The sequence below is a fragment of the Lampris incognitus genome, chromosome 15 (assembly GCF_029633865.1).
Source record: "Lampris incognitus isolate fLamInc1 chromosome 15, fLamInc1.hap2, whole genome shotgun sequence".
Classification (NCBI taxonomy): domain Eukaryota; kingdom Metazoa; phylum Chordata; class Actinopteri; order Lampriformes; family Lampridae; genus Lampris; species Lampris incognitus.
In genome coordinates, this window is record NC_079225.1 from 34,194,729 (window position 1) to 34,213,604 (window position 18,876).

The window sequence follows — 18,876 nt, forward strand, 5'->3', positions numbered from 1 at the left end:
TGGCTCGGGAGAGAGGGGTAATTGGCCAAGTATAATTGGGGAGAAAAAAAAAAAAAAATTCAACAGATTCAGATTCATTCAAATTTAGTTTAGATTCTGATTCACACATGGTGTATGAAGGTACACGTAAACAGATACATACATGATTTTACAGAAGTCATATGTACATACAACTACATGTATGTAAAGATACTTGAATCATACCCTCCCCCCTCACCGCAGCAGCAGGAAGACCATCCTCCGACCAGTAATTCAATTAGGACTGCAGGGTCTTAAATTAGCTTATAAGTAACTAAGATGGATAGATAGAAACCATTAATCTAGCCGTTTACCCATCGACCAATCTAACGGTCTGTCTGTCTCTCTGTTCATTCATCTATCAACCCGTCTATCTATAAGTCTACGTCCATCTGAGCTGAAATTCCTTGCATTAGTTAATGAGGGGGCGGCACGGTGGCACAGTGGTTAGCATGGTCGCCTCACAGCAAGAAGGTCCTGGGCTCAAACCCCAGGGTTGTCCAACCTTGGGGGTCCTGCTGGAGCATCCTCTGTGTGGAGTTTGCATGTTCTCCCCATGTCTGGGTGGGTTTCCTCCAGGTGCTCCATTTTCCTCCCACAGTCCAAAGACATGTAGGTCAGGTGAATTGGCAGTACTAAACTGTCTCTAGGTGTGAATGTGTCGGCCCTGGGGTGGACTGGCGGCCTGTGCAGGGTGTCTCCCCGCCGCCTGCAGCCCAATGACTGCTAGGATAGACTCCAGCATCCCGCAACCCTGATTGGGCTAAGCGGCTTGGATAATGGGTGGATGGATTGATGGATAGATGGATGGATGGATGGATAGTTAATGAGGCCATTAGAAGCCACTGAAGTCGTGCAAGTGTTTTAGTGTGCTTATGTGCATACACATTTGTAGGTATGGCTATGTGTGTGTGTGTTTGTGTGTGTGTGTGTGCTCATATGCGTGCCTGTGTGTGTTTATGCACATCAAGTATCACAAATCCAGCCTACGTTTTTGACTCACTTCACCTACACACTGTGTGCTACTGGTTCTCCTGCATCTTAAAACAATGTTTTCTTTCAGTGATTCATTATAATACAAGTCTATTAACAGTTCATTTAATTCAACTGATTCAGGTTATCTGTGCCTTGAGGAAGCCACTGTGGGAACATAACTGGTTCAATGCTTGATAGGCCCACACATTTCCTAAAAACATGCTTTCAGGCTGCGTTGTGTCATATAATATCAAAAGAAAGAAAGATAGCCACTTTATTTTTGTCATTGTACAGTTGCTCGGTTACAATGACATATGTCTTCTGCATTCTTCCCATCCTATTGTATAGGAGCAGTGGGCAGCTGCAGCGCCCGGGGACCAACTCCAGTTCTTCTTTCCACTGCCTTGCTCAGGGGCACAGACAGGAGTATTAACCCTAACATGCACGTCTTTTTGATGGTGGGGGGAAACCCATGCAGACACGGGGAGAACATGCACACCCCACACAGAAAGGACCTGGGACGGCCTGGGGTTCGAACCCAGGACCTTCTTGCTGTGAGGCAACAGTGCTAACCACTAGGCCACCATGCCGCCCATTATTATGTGTGCACCTCTCTTGTATAGAGGTTTGAAATTCAACACCAAGAGTTTGTTTGATATTACTGAAGTATCTTCACACACATACACACAAACCTTGCTTTCACGACTTCTTGTACTCAGCTGTGAGCATGTTTGCATGAACATACACACGTGTGTGTGTTTGTGTTGTGACAACGATGGACAGTGGTTTGTAAGCCTTCGAAATGACAAATGCTATTTTTTAATGCAAGGCAGCCCTAACCCCACTTTCACTGGAGAGAGAGAGAGGCATGAGAGAGGGTGAGAGAATGGAGGCAGATGTGAAGTGAGAGAGAAAAAGAGGGGAGTGAGAGACGCGAGGAAGACAAAGCAATGGCAGGAGGAAGGTTCATGACCCCAAAAGAGGAAACATGCTAGCTTTATAGCACTAGTTCCACTGTCTACAAAAAAAAACCCCAAAACACCCATGTATGCATGCTACTGCTGGTTGTCCATCATATCCAATGATGACCATCTTCTCCTATTTGTGAGTCCTTTGGTGGCTGAATAGTCCAATCCTGGATGCACAGTTGCGGTTGCAGACTGGGCATGTAAAAGTGGTGCTGGGGGGCAGGGGTAGCTTTGCGAGCACGCCTTGTGTGTGCTGGTTTTCCATATACTTCACTCCCTGTTAGACGTGAGAGCGTCAGATGGTGCGGCAGAAGGCAAGTTCCTCCAAAGAAGAGGGGTTGATCTGGCATCTTTTCAGTGTGGTCTTCATTTGGTCTTTGAACCGCTTCTTCTGCCCACCAGCAGTGCATTGGCTAAGGTGTAGTTGGCTGTAGAGGACTTTGCATGGGAGTCGTTGGCTAGGCATGCGAATGACATGCCCATACCACCTGAGTTGATGGTGGTTTAGGGTAGACCCCATGCTGAAACTGCCTACCCGTTCCAACACCTCTGTGTGTGGCACTCTGTCCTCCCAAGTAATGCCGAGGATCCTCTGGAGGCATCTCACATGGAAGGCCTCCAGGCTTCTGAGATGGTGGCTGTAGATGGTCCATGCCTCACATCCATAGAGTAGTGCGGAGATGCACACTACTCTGAAAACAGTGTGGAGATTGAGGTTGCTGTTCTGGAAAATCTTTCTCCTTAGACGACCAAAAGATGTAGAGGCTTGTTTGAGGTGGTGTTAAATCTCATCATTGATTGTGCAGGTGTCAGATAGTATGCCTCCCAGATATCTGAAGGCAGTAACAGTACCCAGCTGTTGTCCTTCTGCTGTGAAGGTTGTTGGGTGGCTTGGGAGGCCGGCACTCACCTGACAGATTACCTCCCTCTTTTGGGTGTTGATGATCAGTCCCATTCTCCTGTATGCAGTTACAACTGCCGACAGAGTGTTTTGCAGGGCTTCTAGTGTGTGAGCTACCAGGGCACAATCGTCAGCATACTGTAGCTCAATGATGTTCTCAGACATCAACTTGGGAGTTGCCTGAAACCTCCTGATGTTGAATAGGTTACCATCAAACCTGAAGTCAATGGTGACTCCAGCCTGCTTCTCCATCCTCCTTCATAACAGTGTTGTAACAGAGACTAAGAAGATATTGAACAGGACTGGGGCTAGCACACAGCCTTGTCTGACTCCAGTCTGCACACCAAAGGGCTCAGAACTGTGGTTCCCCGCTACCACTCGGGCCATCATTCCTGAGTCAAACTGTCCCAGGACAGTGTGAAACTTGGGTGGACACCCAAATTTCTTCAGGACTTGCCACAGTAGGGCCTGGTTAACTGTATCAAACGCCTTTGAGAGGTCTATGAATGCTATGTATAAATCCTTGTGCTGTTCCCGGCATTTCTCCTGGAGCTGGCATGTGACAAAGATCATGTCAATTGTCCCTCTATCCTTTCAGAAGCCGCATTGTGACTCTGGTACGACCCATTCGGCTATTGGGAGTGTTAGCCTGCGGAACATGATCTTGGCTAGGACCTTTCCGGCAATGGCCAGTTGTGAAATAACCTACTCAGGAACTCCACACCTCAAGGATGTAGAGATACAGTATCCTTGTACACAGGTAGCCTCCTTCCGTGAGGATTTCAGCTGGAATGTTATCGGGTCCAGGGGTTTTGTTGTTTTCCAGGGTCTTGACCGCATGCAGGATTTCTTGCGAGGTAGGCTGTTCAGGGAGCTCTGCCAGGACAGTTTTTGGAAACCGCCTTGAAGCACGCCACCACAGCTTGTTTTTCTGTTGGGGTAAGCTCCCTTAGCCTTATGTCTCCCCAGACTCACCCACAAGCCAGCGGGGCAGTGGTTGATCATTGCCAGGGCATGTCCACCAGGGTGGGCATGCACACCATATCTCAGGGGCCCACTGCTGCTCCGAGATCCCCTGCCAAGTTACCCTGGGGCCACAAGACCCCAGTTACCATGTGCATGTACACATGCACACACACATGCACACACACACACATCAAATTGTGTGCATTAGAAAATCAAAATTGGGGGCGTCCGGGTGGTGTGGCGGTCTATTCCGTTGCCTACCAACACGGGGATTGCTGGTTCGAATCCCCGTGTTACCTCCAGCTTGGTCGGGTGTCCTACAGACACAATTGGCCGTGACTGCAGGTGAGAAGCCAGATGTGGGTGTTGTCCTAGTAACTGCACTAGCGCCTCCTCTGGTTGATCGGGGCACCTGTTCAGGGGGGAGGGGGAACTGGGGGGAATAGCGTCATCCTCCCACGCACTACGTCTCCTGGTGAAACTCCTTACTGTCAGCTGAAAAGAACCGGCTGGCGACTCCACATGTACTGGAGGAGGCATGTGGTAGTCTGCAGCCCTTGATGGATCAGTAGAGGGGGTGGAGCGGCAACCGGGATGGCTCGGAAGAGTGGGGTAATTGGCTGAATACAATTGTGGAGAAAAACGGTGGGGGGGGGGTATGGGAATCAAAAAAAGAGAAGAAAATCAAAGTTGTAAGATGCAGAGGTATTGCCAGTATCAGTATTAATCCATGTATTCAGTGGTAAGTCAATCTGAAATGCGTCCCCCATTGACGTCGCTTGTCAATAGTTTTGACAGAACTATATATAGATTTTCAGTGTCATAGTTATTAAGACAAGGATATTATTTGTAATATATAAACGCTCTGTCAATAAGTTTGATATAAGTTTTACATTGAACATTCTTATGAATTTACATATAAAAAAAACCTTCAAATATCAAGTGAAGTTTCCATCAGATTACATTGAGCAAGTGATCCATGAAAATATCATGCCAGGGCTACCCTTAAATGTCTCTTTGCCAACGCTCCGCCCCGCCATGTACAGAAATACAGACATGCCGCTAACACACACACACACACACATACACACACACACACACTTGTGCCACTAAGTGGAAGTGCAGCATAGATATTCTGTCACAACATTATTCTTCTGCCCAGGGGTAGAAGAGGAAGCACCACAGTATTTTCTGGATCTAACTGGTAGTAAATATTCATAACAGTCTTCTTTTTTGTCAGATTTGGGAGCACTGTAAGCGGCGGAGAGGGAAAATAAGCTACAAGAATTTTAAAGATACAACCCTGGCAATTTATATGCAAACAAATTTGCATTTGCAGTAAATTTGCATAATCTGCTAATATTCAAATCAAGAAAACATTTGCTGATTTTAATGGCTACTGTCAGATAAGACCTTTTTCGGAAAACCTGGTACAGAGCAGAACAGCCAAGTGCAGAGGAATAAGGCAGGTAGCAGCAAGTTTGAAGAAGAAAATTGGCGACGTGAGACAAAGAAGAAGTTAGTTGGTTTGAATTCTTGGGCTCACTGAGCACTTAAGGGTGTGCTTAAAAGGTGCCTTTGAGCAAGGCACTAGACCTCGAAGTACTCCAGGTGAGCTACTGAGTGGCTACCAAGGAGCCGTATTTGTAATAGGGCAGTCCCCGGGCTGTGCAGCTAGGTGTTGTCCGTCTGTCTGTGTAATTATTCCCCTTCTTTCTGTGTGTCTCTCTCTCCTCTCCCATGTGATCAGGTGACATATGTCCATCCATCCCTCCATTATCCAAGCCGCTTATCCTTCTCTCAGGGTCACAGGGAGGGATGCTGGAGCCTATCCCAGCAGTCACTGGGCGGCAGGCGGGGAGACACCCTGGACAGGCTGCCAGTCCATCACAGGGCCCACACACACACACACACACACCTAGGGACAAATTAGTACGGCCAATTCACCTGACTTACATGTCTTTGGACTGTGGGAGGAAACCGGATCACCCGGAGGAAACCCACACAGACACGGGGAGAACATGCAAACTCCACACAGACGACCCGGGATGACCCACCCTGCGGCTCGAACCCAGGACCTCCTTGCCGTGAGACGACCGCACTAACCACCGTGCCATCGTGCCGCCAGGTGACATATGTTTCCATGTGAACTGTGGCTCACAGACACAGGTCACTAGCCAAGTGATGTCAGTGTCTGTCTGTCGTTCCATATAATGACCCATCTATCTCTTTGATGCTCTGTCTGTCTCTCCGTCTGTGGAGGAGTGAAGTGGTTTCCAAAACCATTACTGCTGAATGGTCTCTGTTGCAAATGTGCGCGCGCGCGCGCACACACACACACACACACACACACACACACACACACACACACACACACACACACACACACACACACACACACGCACTGTTCAGTCCATACCCCTCAAGGCTATGCAACCGAGATGTGACAGAGAGTGATTCATCCAGCCATCTCTATCCAGGTCAGCATCCATGTGTCTGTGTTTACGTCAGTGTGTGTGTGTGTATCTGTGTGTATTACTGCCACAAGTGTACTTCCAATCTAAACCAAGGCTAGCTGTCAAAGCAGAAAACAGCATCATCTCTTCTCCTCTGCGGTTGAGAATAACAGGTCTTCCGTTCTATTTCCATACTACATCCGGACCTTGATTTCTCTAATGCACTTTAAAATGTTCCCCTGATTTGAGGCGTGCATGATGTTGGTCTTGGCTTGGAAACATGACTGTGAGCTGTGCTTGCAGGCCACATCAACCGTGGCTCTCAAAAACAAATATGTGGGTCCAAAGGGAACCTTTTAACGTAATTGTTCATTCAAATCCAAACGTTTCAAGGCTTTGTAAATAACTTTAAAAAAAAAATCAAAATCCATACCTTTTCAGACTTTGTAGAACTACACAGGTGAGTATCGGGATTCAAAATTCAAAGGGGATTTTTTGCACACAAAGGCGCCCGATCTTATAAACCAAGTTTGAAGATGAACTGTATTTTGATAGAAACTCCATATTATATGGTCAAAACCATGAGGGGGGGGGGAAGCAACAAAGACATATCTATACATACATACAGTCAATTAGATTTTTTTTTTGAAGATTATTTTTTCCCCTCTACTGGATAGAGGATAGTGGAGTGGCAGACAGCAAACAAGGGGAGGGAGAGACGGGTAGGACATGCAACACGGGTCACTGGCTGGAATCGAACCAGGGACGTTGCGGGTATGTGGCATGTGCCGCAACCATTCCGACTACCGGGGCACCCGTATTAGATTTCTGATGCTAGGTCTTCATTATAATGAAAGGCTGGGCTAAACATAGGCACAGTAGAATATGATCTTCACTGTGGCCATATTTTCACATTGTGTTACAGAAGCACCATAGAGCTCTGTCGCTCTCTGTCCCCCCCCCCCCTTTTTCTTCCCGATTGTACTTGGCCAATTACCCCACTCTTCTGAGCCGTCCCAGTCGCTGCTCCACCCCCTCTGCCAATCTGAGGAGGGCTGCAGACTACCACGTCTCCTCCAATAACTGTGGAGTCGCCAGCTGCTTCTTTTCACCTGACGGTGAGGAGTTTCACCAGGGGGACGTAGCATGTGGGAGGATCACGCTATTCTCCCTCCCCCCTGAACAGGTGCCCCGACCTACCAGAGGAGGCGCTAGTGCAGTGACCAGAACACGTACCCACATCTGGCTTCCGACCCGCAGACACTGCCAACTGCGTTTGTAGGGATGCCCAACCAAGGTGGAGGTAACACGGGGGATTTGAACCGGCGATCCCCATGTTGGTAGGCAACGGAATAGACCGCCGCACCACCTGGACGCCCCTCTCTCTGTCTTCTTCAGTATCCTTGTTCCATGTGGACAATCAGAAAGTGATACGAAGAAGAATGATAATGACGGACAGACGGACAGAGGCAGCAAGAGATGCTGTTAGCATCAGAAACCATCACACGAGCTTTCCTCTTTTACTGTGATGCTACGGCGCTTCCTCATCACAGTAACCACAGCAAGAGCACCGGCGAGCACTAACGATGCACACACACACACACACACACACACACACACACACACACACACACACACACACACACACACACACACACACACACACACACACACACACACACACACACACACACACACACACACACACAGATGAACATAACACGCTCAGACACAGACACATGCAGATCAGTGGTCTGGCCGGGATGCGGTGTTAAAAGCTTTCAGTCGCTTGTGAATTAATTACTGTGAGGACACTAGGAAGTGTGAGGAGGGTTGCACACATTTGCAGGCACACTGTGAATGTCTGCGTCTGTGCACATGTCAGTGTTCAGCGGTTGCCTGTGTTTAACCGTGGATACGTGACCGTGTGTGACTGCCGTCTCTGCATGCGTCAAACGCGCTTAAATGGAGAAATCCGGCAAAACGATCTTCAGGAAGTGTCGTTACCCTGTTACACAAGTGGCTCCCAGAGCAGTTAGCCTGCCGGGGCCGAGAAATTTCACACGGTGTTCAACACTTGACCAGAAAACCCTTCTTCCAATCCTTCGTATGACTGTCTGGTATTTCTAATGTCACTCGAGTTGTGGAGTACGACAAAAAGTGGCTCATGGTGTTCTTGTGAATATTGGACAATGTAGTCGAGTCAATTTTGTTTGTGAAAGTAAAAAAAAAAAGTCTCCTGAAGCTAAAAGTGAATGAAAAATCCTAAAATATTAAGGTTTTTTTAAAATAGCAAGTATCAACACGGCTGCATTTTCTCATTCTGCCCGATAACCCATCCACACATCCATTCATCCATCTGTCCATCTACGTACCGACCCGTCGATCATCATCCATCTAAACCATCCATAAATCTAGTCATCCGTTCATGCATCTGTCTATCCCCAGTCCACTCACCAGACCAGCCATGATCCATCCATTTGTTGTTTATCAATCACTCTGCCAGCTAATCTATTAATCAATCCAACCTTTCACACGTCCATCTATCAATTCAGAGTCCATTTTTCATTTAACTTGTCAACTCACCCATCCGTCGACGGATCCATTTTAATGGCGGGTTGAGTTAAATTTTCCATGACATGAGGATTAATGCTACGTGGCCCAATTTGAAAAAAAAACCCAATTTAAAAACCCTGGAGATTCTGCCAGGTAGGTAATTACATCCATTTGTGGTGTCAGGTCTACAAACATCCCTGGTCAGATGGCTGGAAAAACCCAACAACAGGTGAATGTAATGAACGGGCCTGCAGAACAGGGGAGCAGCAGTGCCGTGGGTCCTTCAGAGCAGTGAAAACCGATGCTCTAAGTAGCACTCACACAAAATGAACCGCAGTGGAGTGAAATAGAGGCAAATGTAAATGTGACTATTGTATTTTTAATCAATCGTGTGACTTTTTGGGGGGGGGGTTCCCCCTTTTTCTCCCAAATTGTATCCAGCCAATTGCTCCACTCTTCCGAGCCATCCCGGTCGTTGCTCCACCCTCTCTGCCGATCCGGGGAAGGCTGCAGACTACCACATGCCTCCTCTGATACATGAGGAGTCGCCAGCCGCTTCTTTTTACCCGACAGTGAGAAGTTTCACCAGGGGGACACAGCGCGTGGGAGGATCATGCTATTCCCCCCAGTTCACACTCCTCCCTGAACAGGTGCCCCGACCAACCAGAGGAGGCATTAGTGCAGTGACCAGGACACATGCCCACATCCGGCTTCCCACCCACGGACCCAGCCAATTGTGTCTGTACGGATGCCCGACCAAGTCGGAGGTAACGCAGGGATTTGAACCGGCGAGCCCCATGCTGGCAGGCAATGGAATAAACCGCCACGCCACCCGGACGCCCACCAATTGTGCAACATTTTGAAGTTGTTTTTTTTGTTTTTTTTGTAATTGCCCCGTTGCTGCAATTTGTCATTGCTCCCAAACCCTGACGATTACAGCAGACAAGTGGGAGCAGTAACTCTGGTTTCAGTGCACACCGTGTTAAACCATACACTTACATCAGCATCTCTGATACATTCTCTGCATCATTGCACTTTATCGCCTCTTATTTTGCCTGTATAAAGTCAACCCTTGTGTAGATACCTGAAGATTGTTGTGCTGTCGTGTTGTTATTCCATGTTAAGCACACCGAGAGCCACGAAACTGAAGTCAAATTCCATGTGTGTGTGAACCTACATGGCCAATAAACCTGATTCTGATTCTATGAATATACTTTCATAACAGACTTGCCCTTAGATATGCACACCTATTATTTCCAATTGATATGCTACACCTGTTCTCTCACTCTGCCTCTCTCTCACACTCTTTGTGTTCCTCTTTGCCTCGCTCAATGCCATTTTTTCGCTCTCTCTCTCCCTCGCTTTTATTCTCAAGGCCTCGAAGATGACTGCTTCATAAAAAGGCGAAGAGAATTAAAGGACACGGCGACAGAGCAGGGGGTGGGGAGTGTGTCTATGTCCTATTAAAGCAATACAGTACACTGATTTTCCATAAAGGCAGCAGAGTGAAGATAATACCGCATCTAGCACTTCAGCAGGAAGGGGCATCTGGACAATTGGCGCAGCTATACCGGTGTGTGAATGCAGAGGCATGCTGGGATGGCGGTAAGGGTTGGGAGGGGGGGTTGTACGTGAAGGAGAGAGAGAGAGAGAGAGAGAGAGATGGTGATCAAAAAGATAAAGGTAGCAAGAGATGAACCATCCTTCATCTCAGCAGGTTAAGATCTTAAGGTGAACTGTGGCTATCTGGTGCATGCACTGCACACGGGGCGGGGGTGGGGGCATGTATACAAACTCCCATGCACTCACACAGAATAAAAATGCACAAATGCACTCATTCACACACGGCTGGCACACGGGCAGATGGATGCAGCAAAGCACGAGCACATAGGCTCAGATATACTGTACATATTATATGTGGATGCACACAGGCTGTTTATCAGGCATGCAAGCACACACACACACACACACACACACACACACACACACCTCATCTCATGCAAATATCTCATCACCCCGTTGTGTGAATGTGAGGACTGATGAATAATGTATGCATACTTCGGCTCCACTCGCCCACTTCTGCGGTCCCGGCCCCTCTCGTTTTCTCGCACTCACCGATGTGCAGGCACACTGTTCCACCCCCCTCTCCTCCCACTACATATATCGACCCCCCCACCACCACCACCACCACCACACATGCATGAGTGCCAGCACGCACACACATTCATGCAGTCATACGATGATGCACACACATACAAGCAGACTCGCACACAGGGGCAGAGTCACTCTTCACAGGAACAGTCTCTCCCGTTATTGCGAGGTTCTGTCCGCCGGTTTTCCCACTTATCAGCGCTTTGGATTTAAATAAAGCTCTATCGCTGTTTCACTGTTGCCTAGGAACACAACAGGACACACCAACAATAGGATTTTGCGAATCAGGACCCCTTTTAATTCGGGCCGCGTTGTCCTCTTTGTACGATGGAAGATTTTTTTTTTCTCCCCCCCCCCTCCGACTGTTGCTTGTGTGTCGTACCGTGTTGTAAAGAGATTTTGAGGGATATGCTATCTGATATTTCAGGGCATTTCCCTTTATCGGAGCTGCCGACTCTCCCCTTATTTCACAGGAGGCGCCGTCCTTTGTATTCCAGGTTCAGTTTTAGAAGAATTCCAATGCTTTTCGATAGGACAGATTGGTTTCTCATGGAAGTAATGAAAACTGCCACCCGCATGCGACCGCTGACAGATGTGCTGTGTTTCAAAGTTTTCTCTCGGGTCTAAAACTCTGATTGTGTGTTGTGTGTGTGTTGTGTGTGTGTGTATGTGTGGGTCGTTTCAGATTTTTTCTTGTTTTTCCTTTTCCAGTTTCTCCTCTGCTCTCGGCTGATGCTCGAGCTCAAGTGATGGCATTTAGAGGAAGTACGCTGATGCCCTCAGTGCCCGGGCATGTCTTATGTAACTGCAATCACCCCCTTAGTCCACCCGCCCCACCCCCCACCCCCCACACCGCCCATCCCTCTAGTTGTTAGGCATTTCCTGGCACAAGCGATAAAAGATTAATGCCATCTATTCTTACACCACTCAGAAAGCTAAGCTGGTCACTGACTTACAAAGGCGGTCCCGTTCAAGGATAAAATGGGGGTGGGGTGGGGGGTGGAGGGAATCTGGAAGAGTAGGATACTGAGATAAGCCTCTCATAACTCCATGAGGCACAGATTATAACAATCAAACATTAGGAGGGTATCAGATTAGCGGTGGATCTTGATCCGAGCTACCTTAGGGCATCCGTACTTCATGCGTTTAATTTTGTTTGTTTCCCTTTAAGAGCTTGTTGCTCACTTTTGGGGAGTTCAACCCTCCGATCCCAAATGTCCCTTTCTGTCCATCATTTTTATTTCCAGCACTTTCAGCCATGTCAGTAAATAGCGGCAGAGGTAGTTGTTGCTGTGTGTAGCAGATTTTGCTCCTTATTCGTAATTTGTGCCTCATTATTTTAAGCTCATGTATTATGTATAAGCTCATGTACACGACCTTGTAAACATGATTTTGGAGAACACTCCCAGAGAAAAAGTTATTTTGTGTATCCACACGACAGTGTCCATGATTTTTCATTATCATAACAGTACTAGTAGCGGCAAAGTGGTTAGCGTGGTCGCCTCGCAGAAAGACATTCCTGGGTTTGAGCCCCGGGGTTGTCCAACCTTGGGGGTCGTCCCGGGTCGTCCTCTGTGTGGAGTTTGCATGTTCTCCCTGTGTCTGCGGGGGTTTCCTCCGGGGGGAGCCAGTTTCCTCCCACAGTCCAAAGACATGTAGGTCAGGTGAATCAGCCGTACTAAATTGTCCCTAGGTATGAATGTGTGTGTGCGTGTGTCGGCCCTGTGATGGACCTGGCGGCCTGTCTAGGGTGTCTCCCCACCTGCCACCCAATAATGACTGCTGGGATAGGCTCCAGCATCCCCGCGACCCTGAGAGCAGGATACGCGGTTTGGATAATGGATGGATGGATAATAATACTAAAATATCAAACTACAACTACTTTTGCTGCTACTACGACACGGATACACCTACTTTTAAAAACAATAATGATGATAATTAAAAAAAAAAGAGAAAATCAAGCTCTGTACAAATGATAACATATTCTTCTCCATGCCTGTTGCCTTCTAACTGAAGTACAAAAAAAAAAAGTCCTTTTTAACAATTTTACCCCACTCCCCTACATGTTACTCAACTGCTCTACCCTGCTGGTCTCAGATATGTAATTTCTCCACTTGCAGTTGTAATATAAGCTAATTTACCCCAATCAACTGTTATTTACTTATGTTTGCTGTGCTCTCTTTAGGTCTAATCTACTCCACCAGAAATGCTGCGTAAACTTTGGTGACATTTTGAACACTTTCTTTGTGGGTGCCTGGGTGTGTGCGTGTGTGTGTGTGTGTGTGTGTGTGTGTGTGTGTGTGTGTGTGTGTACAGTACGGCTGTGTATGATTACGTCTGCGACAACACGAGCAATTTACAGAGTAGCGTGCAGCATACTCTTGGCGTGCCTTAATGCACGTATGTCCGCAAGGTGCCCGTGCACGCTTGGACATGCGTGCTCGTGTGGATGTATGCTGGCGCCTCCTGGCAGACCGTTTCAGCCCGCCGGTGAGCTGTGGCGTTCACAGTCGCAACCTTACCTTAACGTAGAGCTGCTGGAACTCCTCCAGGTTGAGCCGACCAGTGGGACAGTCCTTCAGGAAGCCCTTGTACCATTGCTTCAGTTCGTGCTCGTTAAATTCTGTGCTCTTCACCAGGTCCTCCATCACTTCAGGGGTCAGCTTGCTGTTTTGTTTCCCCATTTTGCCTGTCGGGGGGGAAAGAACATGGTACAGACACACACAGTCACACACACACACAGGCACGGGGGAGGGGGCATGTATGTACAAAGGGACATGCAGATGCTCTCCCACATATACACATACAGGCATATGTGTGCCAGCGTGTGGGTGGAGGAGCATGTACAAGAGTGCACACACATGCAGGGAACAGCACGTGTGTGCCAATGCATGCACCAGTGAGCATTCGGGGTCACACACACACACACACACACACACACACACACACACACACACACACACACACACACACACACACACACACACACACACATTAGTTGTTGTTTTCTATTTTATCACTTGACACGTGATACAGAGACGGGCCTCTTTCTGAAAGTTATGTTACCGAATTTAAAGTGTGATTCAGAATGCCCTGAGAAAAGCCAGTTTCTAAAAGGGAGGTAAAGCTTCAAGCCGAAGTCACAGTGAAAAAAAAAAGACTTAAAAAATAAAACCAATTTGATACACAACAGACAAAAACATGGTCACACCACCCTAAAGTTGACCTGTACAGACCCCCCCCTTTTTAGGACTCAGTTGGTGCCCTCATCCTGTGATCCTGTATTGATACTGCGTCTATAAATTCTTACATCTATAGGTGTAAGAATTTATTCCCAAAGCTATTCAAAAGACAATGAACAAATTAAAAAGTGTAATAAGAAAAATCATCATGAAGCACCTAATCGAGAGGTGGTGCATTTGTAATTTCATATAAACGAAACGTGAATCGTATATGACCCCTTTTATCAAGGGTCTTCCTATAATTGTACACTATTGTATTCCAAACCAGTGTTAATGGGGTTTGCATTAAGCCATGATGAACTAGGAGCCAGTACTGCACTCGAGTCACCAAATCGCGAGTCCTAGTTGAGTCTTAATGATCAGCTTCAAACCCCTAAAGTTATGTCCAAGTTAAGTTTCAAGCCCCTGACACTCGGGCCCAAGTCTGAGTATGTGTCACTTTTTTGAGCTCAGTTAATTCATGCACAAACAAGCTGATTCCAACACAAGGGCGTCCAGGTAGCATAGCAGTCTATTCTGTTGCTTACCAACATGGGGAACGCCGATTCGAATCCCCGTGTTACCTCTGGCTTGGTCAGGCGTCCCTACAGACACAGTTGACCATGTCTGCGGGTAGGAAGCCAGAAGTGGGTATGTGTCCTGGTTGCTGCACTAGTGCCTCCTCTGGTCAGTCAGAGCATCTGTTCGGGGGGAGGGGGAACTGGGGGGACTAGCATAATCCTCCCATGTGCTACATCCCCCTGGCGAAACTCCTCACTGTCAGGTGAAAAGAAGCGGCTGGTGACTCCACATGTATCGGAGGAGGCATGTGGTAGTCTGCAGCCCTCCCCGGATCAGCAGATGGGGTGGAGCAGTGACCGAGACAGCTCAGAGAGTGGGGTGATTGGCCAGGTACAATTGGGGAGGAAAAAAAAAGGGGGGGGGGTTGATCCCAACAGAAGTGCAATTTGCATATATCTAACCTACTGTTTTTGACTCATCTGAAATGACCTAAGTTCATTCATATATATATATATATATATATATATATATATATATATATATATATATATATATATATATATATATATATATATGAACCATCAATGGTGTTGATAAAAGTGCTCAACAAATGAGGAGCAGAATATATATATATATGAAATTTCCAAGATCCAGCCAGATAATGTGTTCCACTTTGTCAAACAAAACAAGGACTCAATTTACTTGCTCAATTAAAATGTACCATTTTTAAAATAGTTTCCCACCACCCAACATTTTGCAAGTCAGCTGCCTTTTTTGAGATGGCAGCTATCCAACGCCTCACATTTCAACGATCAATCGATTTGTGCTGTGGGAGGGTTAATCCCATCACACCGCCTTACTTAGTTGGTCCGCTGGGACTTTCTTAATAAATCCCAGTGTGGCGTGGTGTTTCATGTCCCTTATCGTTTCCATTAGCAGCTGTTTGCATCCTGCGGCCTCCGTGTCAAGCTTATCGATTTACATTGTGCCGGTGCTGCTCTACTGGCATGTAACTCAATTAACCAGCCCCAAAATTCCTGTACTTGCCAGAAGGTGGTTAGATTTTTGGAATATTTGTTTTCTCTTTCTCTGCTGACACCTTTTACGAGTGTCAGTGTGACTCCCTCCCCTTGTGGCGAAAGTCTCTTCACTCTAAGCTGGGTATTTGTCTCTAATAGGGTAAAAAACTGAGTTGCAGACAACTTAACGAGACGCGTGGCTGTCTTGAAGCTGGGCCTGCAAATGCCGAGAGGTTCCTTGTCTGGTCCCTATAAAGGCGGATTTCCTTGGCCCCCGACCCAATTACTAAATAACGTTTCGCAAGTCTTTTATGGGCCAAACAATCCCAGTGCACAAACGATTTGAGGATGCTTGTGGAGCGATGTGACATTGAGGGTTTGAGGCCTGGTTGGTGCCGGGGCAACAAATACGCCTTTAACCTCCGGGGTATCTGAAAGCTTCTGCTACTTGAGGTAACAAAGCAATGACCAAGATGTATAAATAATTAATACTGTAGCTGCTTATGTGGGACTTGTATAATGACCTCAGCCATACGGCACTAATGTGATTACGTACCAGAGCTGTCAAAAAAGGAAAAATGAAAAAAGAAAAAAAGGCTCGATGGGGTTTAGGCGTGGGTTCACCATCAATTTTCCTCTGCCTAGGTGTTGATGAGGTTTATGCACATAGACAACAGTTGCGAAATAATATGATGGGCAAGGCCATAGCAAATTATTAGGCCTCGACACTGCCAGCAAACAAAATGAACAACACTTAAGAAAAAAAATTCAATCACTCCAAATGAGATCATGGCGGAAACGAAGCATGTTCTCCACATGATGATTCCACTACAGGTTATCAATTAGGCTACGTGAATTCCCAATCAACTTATGCTAAGGGGTAAACAGAAAAAAAAAGCTTATTCACTGATGCAACACCACATTAGTGACGGAGTTCAGAAAACAATCCAATTTCATTTCATTTCATTTCATGGCTTATGGAAGGACAAGGTAAAACCACCAATGCTATAGCCTGAGAGAGATTGAACAAGAGAGAGCGACGCAGAGACGGGGAGGTGGGGCAGAGTGAGAGAGGGAAATAGATAAAGAGAGGGATCGAAGTAGCCCATCCAGTAAACAGAAACCATGAATACCAAAGCCATCCAATAACATTGGCAGCAGTTCACCGGCTCCCTGGCTATTCTGGGCCTGGAGAGGTACCCCAGATAAATGGCTTGGATGTCACACTCTCTGATCTATAGACTGCAGTGTAGGCTCTCTGTCCTTGGAGGTGGCCCCTGCCGGTGAACATCCTCGTCCCCCGAGACCAAAGGAAAAAGCAGACTGGATGAATGCACTCAGTATCATCTAAGCCCAGCTTGGCCCAAAACAATTCCGATGCTCACAGAGTGCTTTATTGATATTCAGAGTGATCTGAACTGTCCGCCAATTCACAATCGCAGTCTCTCAATATTTTTGCCGAGTAATAGCAACATTGCAGCTTTTAACGTGAATGCAATGATTATTCAAATATTTAAGGATATGCAACATTTCTGCAGGAGTGTGCATGCATGTGCATGTTTTTGTGCACCCTGGGTGATTGCCACTACATTTTAAATGACTATTATTTTTTCACTGTGTACTAAATGTGCCCCCCCCAAACTTAAAATAGGAGTGTTTGACAATCATACTTGCAAACCTTGATTAAATACAACTACTGTCCACAGTTGAAATTGTGGATGTCCTGTCTGGTCTGCTACATGAAGGCGGGAACACACTAGATAATTTAAAGGCCGATTATAACTCTGTGGATAGTCGGTACATGTTATCTTGTAGTGCCTGGGGTTTAAGATTTAAAATCTATCGCCTCCTGATCGAGCCTTTAACCAGTCAGAGCCATTGTGACTGTATCAAACGTGTTCGATCTTTACGGCTGGAGTCTGCACAAGTCTGAGCTCATCTGCAAAGCGTGTGCATCTCTGTGGCTGCGGTCGTAACCAGTGTGTATGTCCATGACTGTAATCGGCGAAAGTCAGTAGCCAAACGTGTGATGCCGAGTCTCGCCCCAGTCGATTAGTACTTTAAAAGTCTTCTAGTGTGTTCCAGGCTTAAGAGTTTGGGGTCAGTGGAGTTCATCCAACAACGGGAGGACCAGTATTGCGAGAAAATTATCATTACAACTAAAAAGCGTGGATAGTCAAAACAAAAATCCACGACATTTTCCAACATATTTCCCATGCAAAATGCAGAAGCATGGTCATTTCCAGTTTCGATGCAATACCTGCTTGTGAGGGACCAAACCTAGTGTTTGTTTGTTTGTTTTTAACTCTGCATTTACCTTGTCTTTTTTCATAACAGAAACATGTGGGAGTAATTATGCGTTTGGCTCCGTGTGCGTCCCTGTTCTGTTCCGATTGTTATTTACAGCGCTGGCTGGGGTGTTGAAACTGTGGCTGCCGCTGGACAATAAAAGCATTAATCTAACACATTGGCTCTCCTCTTGTTTGTCCAGGGGTGGGCAGGAGGTGTAAAGGGGAAGGCTGCCATAGTATATCTATATAGGCATTATCAAAGGATTAACAAAAAAGGAACAATTGGTAGCAACACACACACACACACACACACACACACACACACACACACACACACACACACACACACACACACACACACACACACACACACACACACACAAACAAATTCATGCACGCACACAAAAGCCCTGCGCAAAAGCCACTGACATGGACATGCCAATCTCTGCGGCTAAACATGCAACATGATTTTCCTGTTCAAGTCCGACCTGTATCATTTAAGTGTTGAGCACTCAGAAACAACCCCAGCACAGACCGTTGTGGGAGAACAGTCTCCACCGATGCCCTGGCGCAGCAAGACGAGGTGATATATCCTGACAGCGAGTTGCTAACTCCTTTCTGTTACAATATGGGCTGTCAATCACGCTGCAGCCAGCCCCAAGACAGCAACTGCTGCAAGAGACAGATGTGTCCCAGGAGAGCTGTAACTGTAAGATGTATCACAGTCGCGCGTGTGTGTGTGGTTTGCTTCAGCGTTTTTCTCCTCCATTTTCCAGTTTCTCTTTTTTTTCTCCATGTTGCAACATCACACATTAGAGTCCATCCATTTTCT

The 18,876-nt window shown here is 46.8% G+C and overlaps 1 protein-coding gene across 2 annotated transcripts in view; it reads right to left on the bottom strand.

Annotated features, from left to right (window-relative positions):
* Positions 1 to 13,675, bottom strand: part of vsnl1a (visinin-like 1a) — a 37,302-nt gene extending 23,627 nt beyond the window's left edge. For both annotated transcript variants that reach the window (XM_056294603.1, XM_056294602.1), the window contains exon 1: positions 13,514 to 13,675. In XM_056294603.1, coding sequence (XP_056150578.1) covers positions 13,514 to 13,675 — 162 coding nt within the window. The remainder of the gene's footprint in view (positions 1 to 13,513) is intronic.
* Positions 13,676 to 18,876: the final 5,201 nt, after the last annotated feature.